This window comes from Echinops telfairi, unplaced genomic scaffold, assembly GCF_000313985.2.
Source record: "Echinops telfairi isolate 266 unplaced genomic scaffold, ASM31398v2 ScPeMD7_10;HRSCAF=50, whole genome shotgun sequence".
Classification (NCBI taxonomy): domain Eukaryota; kingdom Metazoa; phylum Chordata; class Mammalia; order Afrosoricida; family Tenrecidae; genus Echinops; species Echinops telfairi.
Window position 1 is genome coordinate 1,114,361 of NW_022103907.1, and position 8,992 is coordinate 1,123,352.

An 8,992-nucleotide genomic window follows, 5' to 3' on the forward strand; every position below is an offset into this window, starting at 1 on the left:
GAAGGGAGGAAGCTCAGTCAGTGCCCAGCAGTACCCTCTCCCCAGAGGACTGGCACACATACTACTGGCGCACATACAGGCAAGGGATTCTGCAAAAGCAAAAGAAACGGACCATTTGTCACTTTCCAAATCCCTAAGCCCTAGGGACCCTAAAGGCAAAGAGAAACAGTATGAATGTCCGCAGGTAGGGACCCATCTCTCCTAGTGCTCAGAGCTTTGTGTCTGACTTACTTGACCCTGGGACAAAGTGCTTACTTGTCTGCTTCCTATTCCTCTCAGGATATCAATTTTCAGGAAGATTGGAAGATAATAACTTTGTTTATAGGAGGCAACGACCTCTGTGTCTTCTGCAACAACTCGGTAAGTCTCCCAGGTCCTGAACTTGACTCCCTCCTGGGGAAGGAGCTCCCCCAGCCCAGGGGGCTGGCTCACGGTGCAGGGCAGCTGGCTGGCACTCACGTCCATGGTATGGCCCGGACTGGCCTGAGACCTAAAAGACATTCACTTCCAGGGGGAGATTTCAGCAGGACAAACAGGAGTGGGTTTGTGATGGATCCTGGCAAGGGAAACTGTTATTCTAGAAACCAGGATAGCACTCGGTGATATAGCAAAGTCTCGCCTGTCTTCGCAGATAATGACAAGGCCAAGTCAGCCCCCTTCTCCGGGATTGCCCGGCCTCTCCATCTCCCCCTTGGAGCCCGCACCTGCAGGTACTTGTAGGCAGGCGCCAAGGTTCTGCTGTAGGCCAGGCGGGCCTGAGGCTGCTGCTGTGTGGGTGGTGCTTCTTCCTGGAACCCCAGAATCTCAGAACTGGAAGACACCCAGAGGCCCCTCGATCCACCCCCACCCAGTGAGGCCTCGCTCACACAGACTCCAGGGGCTGCGCTGTCCTCAGGGAGGGGCACAGTTTACTTTGCTCTCTGAGGGGTCTCTGTGTGGAGCCCAGAGCTGCCTGCAACTCCACCTTTGCCACCTGCGCCAGGCCACCCCGACTTCTTTGGCCTTCAGTTCAGTTCGCTTCAGAAAGAATAGCTTTGGGGTGCTTTAAGCAAACGAAATACTAGTCTTATTATCATTTTTAATAAAAAGATCTTGTACTCTATATGAATCCATATAAGGAACACATCCAAGTACAGAGAAAAAAAAATAACCTATAATAGCCCTTGTTAACCTTCTGGCAAATATTTGTGTTACATTTCCTTTGGATGTAGACAAAATTGCTGTATTTTTTATGAAGAGTATCATTCTGCAGCTATTATTTAGTAACTTGCACCTTTTCTTTTCAATCAGTATATTTGGAATACATAATGCCCCATAAGCTATATATATATATTTCTATAAAATAATTTTTAGGCTGTATTAAAAAAAAACCTCACTACCATCAAGTAGATCTCAACTGATAGCAATCCTATAGAGGGTTTCTGAGTCACGAAATCTTAACAGGAGTAAGCAACTTCATCTTTTCCCTACAGAGGGGTTGATGAGTTCAAACTGCTGACCTTGTGGTGAATAGTCCGTTGCTGACCTGAAGGCACCATGTGGCCTCCTTAAAGACTCTTTGGTAGTTTGTGATACAGATAAGCCATAATTTACTTAATAGTTCCTATTATTGGATACTTAGTAATTCTATTTTGCCTATTTTAAATAGCACTGTGATTAACAGCCAGTTTGTGCACATCCGTAATTGTTTCCTTAGTATGTATTTCAATAACCAAGATATATTTTTGGCAACAACATATGCACACCAGCTATCAGAAAGAATAGCATCTGGGGTCTTAAAAGCTTGTCCTAACACAAATGGCTATCAAAGTGAGACATCAACTAAGTCCACAGCCTGTGTGATCCAAGGATTGTAAATAATAAAATCAAAATCCAAAGGAGGGAATAGTATCCAAGCTGAGTTAGTTTATTGTGCTAACCTGGCCAATAAAGACCTGTGGGGTTAATTGAAGGGCAGAGGGATAAATGGCTGGGTGAGTTCTCGGGTCTCTTGCTTTGTGATAGTCACACCAGGGTGCAGCTGCCTTAGCAAGTTCCCTGCTTCAGCTAGCAAGGCTCACTTCCTGCAAGACATCCCTGAGGAAAAGCCCCATGGACCTACCCTGCTGCAGCCCTGGGTGCTGGAGCAGCCATGTGGGGACCCCTGCCAGCGCTGAGATGCTTACACATTCACTGATTCAGCTTTCCCCTTCAGTTGGCATCATAGTGTGAGTTTTGTGAGATGGAGGAAGACTTCGTGGATTGGTGTCGGACATATGGTTAATGGGTTGATGTTGGACTTGTGGGCTTGGACAGCACTGGGTTGGGATGTTTTCTTGATGTGCACTTACCCTTTATATAAAAGTCTCTTATGCATATGAGTTTCTGTGGATTTGTTTCTTTAGAGTACCCAGACTAACACACACGCTTAAATTGTGAAAACTGGATGAGAAGAAGGCTATGAGTGACCGCGGAAGTTCACAATCCATTTGCAGGGTCCCCTCGGGGATTAAACCTCTGGTGACTCCCATCTGACCAAAGTGGAAGGGTGTGAATATGCCTGCTATCTGAGAGAGAGCATTGTGAAGGCAATTACGCCAATGTAGTTCTATTGGAATGTACCCGTCATACCCTGTCATTTGATGTCCCTTTTGACCTGTTTTAAAGTTGTTTCTGTTTTAATAATTTCTCTTTGAGATCTTTCTGTTTTGTCTAGTCGTTGTTGTTACTGTGGTTTTTTTATTTGCTTTCTATGATTTTGTACCATGTGGCTTGCTTTCGTATGATTTTCTGTATGTGGAATACAGACTAGGTAGATCTCTGGAGTGAGTAACTGCATAGGGGCTTGGCAAGGCAGGACAGGGGTAAGTGGGAGCTAATCATAATGAGTCTGAAAAGAAATTTTTTCCAAAATTGTTTGTGGTGAAAATGGCATGCATCTTAATATGTCTGAACAATTAAATTGTAAGATATGTGAAGTACAAGCCAATAAAACTATTAAAAACCAAAGCAAACAGAAAAGATAAGCAGTCATCTAAGTGAGGGGCTAAGTCCACATGGAAGAAGCACATCAGTCTGTGTGAACCAAGGAATGTAAATTATAAAATCCAAATCCAAAGGAGGGAAGTATATAAACTTTAAATTCTGAGCACCCAGTTTGTAGAAGGCTACGGATGACAGTGAAAGCCCTGAATCCATTGCACCAGATTCACCTAATGCAATGTGTCTGCTGATTTCTTGACGGCTGCTTCCATGGGCATTGATTGTGGATCCAAGCAAGATGAAATCCTTGACAAGTTCCTCCTTTTCTCCACGTATCACATTGTTATCTATTGATCCAGTAAGAGGATTGTGGTCTGCTTTACATCGAGTCTTAATCCATACTGAAGGCTGCGATCCTCGATCTTTATTTATAAGCAAGTGTTTCAAGTCTTCCTCACTGGCAGCAAGCAAGGTTGTGTCCTCTGCATGTTGCAGGTTGTTAAACGCCTTCCTCCCATCCTGATGGCACACTCTTCTTCATATGACCCAGCTTCTCTGAAGCTGCTCAGCAGACAGATTGACTACATATTTAGAGAGGCTACAACCCTGTCACACACCTTTCCCATTTTTTAAACCATGCACTAATCCCTTGTCCTGTTTGCCCACCTGCCCCTGGAATCATGTATAAATTCCACATGAACACAATAAAATTCCAGAATGTGGATCTCCAAGCGCAGAGATCGGAAGAAATAACAGTTAAAATGTGCATATGCTCCTTGCGAGGGGGTGCTGGGGGGCATCACAGGCCCCACCTCCCTTCCCCTCGTCTCCTTAGGTGACTTGGGTGTCAGAGGGTGAACCCCCAGAGAGTTGAGGTCCTGAGAAAACGAGAGCAGGCCGTGCCTGGGGTCAGAGACTGCTCAGGCGGCAGGGGATCTTAGAGGCCACGTGTCCCCCACGCCATTGCATAGGGACCCGGAGAAGTGATGTGACTGAACCAAGACCCTCCGGCCTGTTGCCACAAAGTGGATCCAGAACTCTCCAGCCCCCGGAGAAGGCCTGGTGCTGAGGCCGCCAGGACAAGCTCCAGGGCGGCCAGGCGGCTACGGAGGCTGGGCCCCAACGACAAACCCTGGTCTCACCGCTGCACGCGCTCGCTGAAACACGGGGGGCAGGGGAGCCAGGAAAGCCCAAGGCCCTGGTCTGATCTGAAGGGCGAGCCAGTGATAATGTGCTAAAGAGCCCCTTCCTCTCCTACAGGATCGCTATTCTCCGCAGAACTTCTCAAGGAACATTGGGAACGCGCTGGACATCCTCCACGCCGAGGTGCACAGATAGCCCGGCTGCACAGCCGCCTCCCCCTGACCTGCAGTTGGCTCTGACTTCCTGCGGCGCCCTTGCAGGGGCCCTTCCCTGGGGACCAGCACAGACCTCACTGTCAGCCTTAGAATCAAAGCCACTGAGAAGGGGGGGAAATGGATGGGACCTGACTGAGGCCATAGACCTGACACACCAGTAAGAGGAGCACGCCCCAGACCAGATGAGAGCCTGCAGCTGGCTCCTCCAGGGACCGTCCTCTCGGGCCTGACGCTGCCTTTCCTCAGGTTCCCAGGGCATTTGTGAACCTGGTGGTGATATTGGAGATCATTGGCCTGAGGGAGCTGTACCAGACTATTAGCAAATGTCCAAAGCTGATCATCAGGTAAGATGGACATCTCCTTCCCCGACTCCCAAAGGTTAGGGCGGGGGGTGGGGGTGAGGGTGGCTTCCTAAAGAGTGACCCCGAGGAGTTAGAAAGCCATAGGGTAGAGTGTGAGAAATCCTGAGACCACCCCAGTTTCTTACCTGCAAAGACAGAGGACACCCCATGGGTTTTGTGTCCCCAAGAGGTACCTCAGCTACCTGTCCTCTAAAGGTGTGCGTCTGCAAACCCCAACCTTGCTTCTGAGTCCCGGGGGCCCCATGGCACCTTTGCCTCTGCAGAGAAAGGAATGGAGTCCAGTAGCGTGGGTGTGATGTGGGCCGTGCCAGGCTTCTGCCAGGACCTGCTTTAGAGTGTGCCTGGAGCCTCAGCGCCCTCTCTGGGCAGCATGGCCTGGCGAGGGACCCTGAGGGCTGTGGGTGTCCTGGGCTGGGCACTGACAAAGGAGCATTGCAGTCCCTTGTCAGGTGAGTGGAGGTCCAATCTACAGGAGCAGGGCCCAGGGGACAGTGTCTTCCCCAGAGAAGAGAGAGGCCCGGTCCTGGGAGAACCTCTGAGAGGCCTCTGTCATCCCTCAGCTGTCAGAGCCACATAGAGATGGCTTCCCCTCAGCATACACAGGTCTCTCACTCTCAAGTATAAGACTGCTTTTGATGCCCCCAGCAGGCCTTTCTGCAGGTCCTGCTCAAACCCAGCCCCGTGCCCCTGTTGGTGGTGTCCTGCCTCCTCCCCCCTCTCCCCTCCCCAACCCTGAGCACATGTCACAGCCACTGCTCCGAGCCTCTCTCCCCACAACCTGGGCCCTCGAAGTCAGCCCCTGCCAGCAGCACAGTGGAGGGCCCCGCAGCTGTTTGTTGAATGACTGAATGAGCGATTCACAAAGGGCCAGGTGTGTTCTCGCCTGCTCCCCTGAAGACCCATGCCAAAGCTCCCCTGGGGGCCAGGCTGCCCAGGGCCCTGGGGAAGGCTTCCGGGGCAGAGCAGGATCGGAGACACAGCCCGGAGGACGAGGGCCAATGCAACAGCTGGCTTCTGGCCGAGCTGTTCTCAGCTGCTGACTCATCCCTCGCTCCCACTTCCTCCAGCCCCTGTGCCCCTGGGGTGCAGAGCCGCCGGCTGAGGAAGGCTGTCACCAGTGAGCAGGATGGGACCCTGTAGACCATCGAGGCTCAAGGTCCTGAGGAGGCCTTTGCCAGGTCTGTTCTCAGAACCGAAACAGCCCCACACCCTAAGTGTCAGGGTGAGGCCGGCTCAGGTCACCTTGCCTGCCCTCCCCCTCTGCCTGTGCTGTGTGAGGGTGCGCACGTGCATACACACACATGCACACACCCATAAACACGTGTGCACACACATAGGTCATGCACACACATGTGCACGCACACATGCATACACACAAACACACAGAGATACATATGCATACACACAGACACACATATCATGCATAGACACATACATGCACGCATACATACACACGCATGCATACATATGCAAATACATATGCACACTCACGTACACGGACACACACACACATACAGGCACACCCACATACACACATGCACACACACATGGACAAACACATACATACACACATGCACACACATACACGGACAAACACACACACATATATACATACAGGCACACACATACAGGCCCTCAGGTGGTTGTTCTTCCCTCGGCAGGGCTGACTCCATGACCAGCCATGCCCCAGCACCCAAAGCCTAGACTGTAAGTGCGCCCGCAGTCAGGGTGGTCCCTGTGAGAAGTCTGCCGCAGAGGGCACGAGCGCCGGGAGGTTTGTGCTCGGCTGTGAGCAGAAAGAACGGTTGGTGGTGGAAACCCACCCGCAGGGTCTGGGAATCCAAGCCCGTCCACCTGCTTCTCAGGAGCTCAAGGGGGCCCAGGGCCGTCTCAGCCCAGGCCTGCGAGGGTCAGAATCCACTACACAGCAGCCCGCAGCAACCCGGCGCAGAGCAAGGCCAACTGGAGTTCAAGTCCCGGCTTCTACACTCAGCCTTCTTGTGGCCTTGAGAAAGCTCCGACCTGCTCGGAGCCCCAGTGCGTTCTCATCCAGAGACGGGGGAGGATGGCTGTGGGGTGAGCCGGCTAGTGCTACCGAGCTCTGGGCACAGAGACTCCGTGCACGGGAACCGTGACCCGTGTTTGCCACTGGTGTTTCAAAGGCACAAGGCTCCTCTCCATGGTGTGACCCTCAACAGCCGCAAGGAATGTGGGCTCCCCAAAACTTACTCCTGCAGACGTCAGGAGAAAGAAGAACTGCTTTGTTTGCGAGAGTGAATCCAGATCTGGGCACTTTCTTCAGCTTCCCCGATACAGTCAACAGATTAGCCTGCCAGTGAGACCCTTCCCAAACTCCCAGCCTGGTAGCTTAGGGCCTGCCTCCCCCGAGTTAAAAACTATCCCGTTCAATGTTTCTGTAGCACGCATTCAGATCAGTGGTTTTAGGGGGCTATCTCTGGCTTGCTCTGCAGCATGCTGTGTCCCTGTGTCATGAAGACTAATATTAACTCACAAGAACTGACAACCCTCATTGACGTGAACAGAAAGTATCAGGTAAGCTGAGACGTGCACAGGAACTGCACTGCGGTTTGATCGCTCTGTTTAGAGAATGAGTAAATGCTCAGATAACTTTGACCATGACACTGACCTCTCCATTCATGGGGCAGCAGGGGCCAAAAATGCCCTTCAAGCTAGAGAGACAAGTGACTTGTAGGCTTGTGCCCTGGCCTCCCCAGGGAAACGCATTTTCCAAGTGCCCATGGAGAAATGTGCAAATTGTCCTGAGAGGGAGTTTCAGAGTGGCTCTGACTCGCCCCAAACCCTGACTGCGCCCAGCGGTGCTGAGATGGCTGAGATGGCGTGGACACCACACCGTGAGCCTCAGGCTCCTGGATGAGACGCAGAAGCAGAATCCCCGCCTCCCGAAGGAGGTGCCGGGAAAAGGAGTCGATGGACTCCCAGCGTCCTTGCAGGACAGAGCGGAGCCACCCTGTGGGCTTGTTTCCGAGGCTGGAGTCTTTTACTTATGTATTCATGTTAACCGCTGCATAGGCACTTCCCCAGATGTCGTACAAGTCCATAATTCAGTCATATCAAGAAGAGTTGTACCATCTACAGCACATTCCAGAACATTTTCTTCTTCCGGGCGCCCATTGTTATTCACGTAGTTATTTTTTTTTATAATTGTAGCAAAAAGGTACACTACGGCGCATTCTCCAGCTCCACACCTCCTACAGGTACAATTCAGGGCCAGCGATCACTCTCTTCCTGTTGCACAACCATTACTGAGGTCCTTTTCTGGATGATTCTGCCACCAGTCAGTCTTTACAGGGGCACAAAGCCTCAGCTTTCTCTTACTGAGCAGTGGTGGTTTTGAACGGCTGACCTTGTCGTTAGCAGCCCTGGGAAGCACCAGGCACACAGAGGAAGCCCTCCCTCTCCTGACCCCTCCTCTCCAGTCCGGTTGGAATGAAGTGCTCGGGGCAGGAGAAAGGCAGCACCTTTTTGTCTTTCCCCCATCAAAGCGTTTACCAGAGGCGCTGACTCCCTGGACGGCTTTGTTTTTGCTTCCAAATGATCTGTCACCCTTGACGTCAGGTTTTCCAGCGGTTCCAGAGTGGTCTGCAAACATTGGACCCATCCCCCAATTCACGGATTCTTTGGAGTAGAAACGCTTCCCGGGGCCTCTGTCGGTGGCAGCCATACCTGCTGGTGCGTGGGGCTCCGAGCCATGAACCTCTGGATATCATTCTCTGATGCTGGCTGCCCCCCGCCCCCCCTGCATTTCCCTCTTCTGTGAGCAAGTGCCTGCATTTCCATGAGGCTCTCTGCACCTGCACCAAGAGACAAGGTAGCTGAGGTTAATGGCACCTATGCCACTTGGAGTTCGTGGGTACAAGCACTCAGGACTTACGTAAGCAGTTTCCAGCTAATGTAAGTGGGTCAATTTATTGGCTGACCCAGAGAGGCCCGTCCATATGCACGTGTGTGAGCCTGGTGTGCACTCACACCAACCACACTCAGGCAGCGGGTGCCTTCCATGTGGTGGCTCACCTTTGGGAAGGCCATCCGTGGCCCCAAATGTGAATGCAGGTGACTGTCTGAGATATCCAGTGTGTTCATAATGGAAACCCTACATGCGGGTGGTTTTAGTGGACAGAAATTTATTGTCTCACCAGTTAGGAGGCTAGAAGTCCAAATTCAGGGGACGGACTCTAGGGGGAGGCTTTCTCAGGGTCCTGGGGGAAGGCTCTCGTCTCTCTCCAATCTTGCTTAGCAATCATAGTGGTCTTGGTGCTGCATTGCCCCCCC

At 51.6% G+C, this 8,992-nt stretch overlaps 1 protein-coding gene across 3 annotated transcripts in view; it reads left to right on the top strand.

Annotated features, from left to right (window-relative positions):
* Positions 1 to 8,992, top strand: part of LOC101654748 (phospholipase B1, membrane-associated) — a 71,212-nt gene that overhangs the window by 31,321 nt on the left and 30,899 nt on the right. For all 3 annotated transcript variants that reach the window (XM_045287049.1, XM_045287050.1, XM_045287048.1), the window contains exons 12-15: positions 280 to 360; positions 4,222 to 4,287; positions 4,566 to 4,663; positions 7,153 to 7,234. In XM_045287049.1, coding sequence (XP_045142984.1) covers positions 280 to 360; positions 4,222 to 4,287; positions 4,566 to 4,663; positions 7,153 to 7,234 — 327 coding nt within the window. The remainder of the gene's footprint in view (positions 1 to 279; positions 361 to 4,221; positions 4,288 to 4,565; positions 4,664 to 7,152; positions 7,235 to 8,992) is intronic.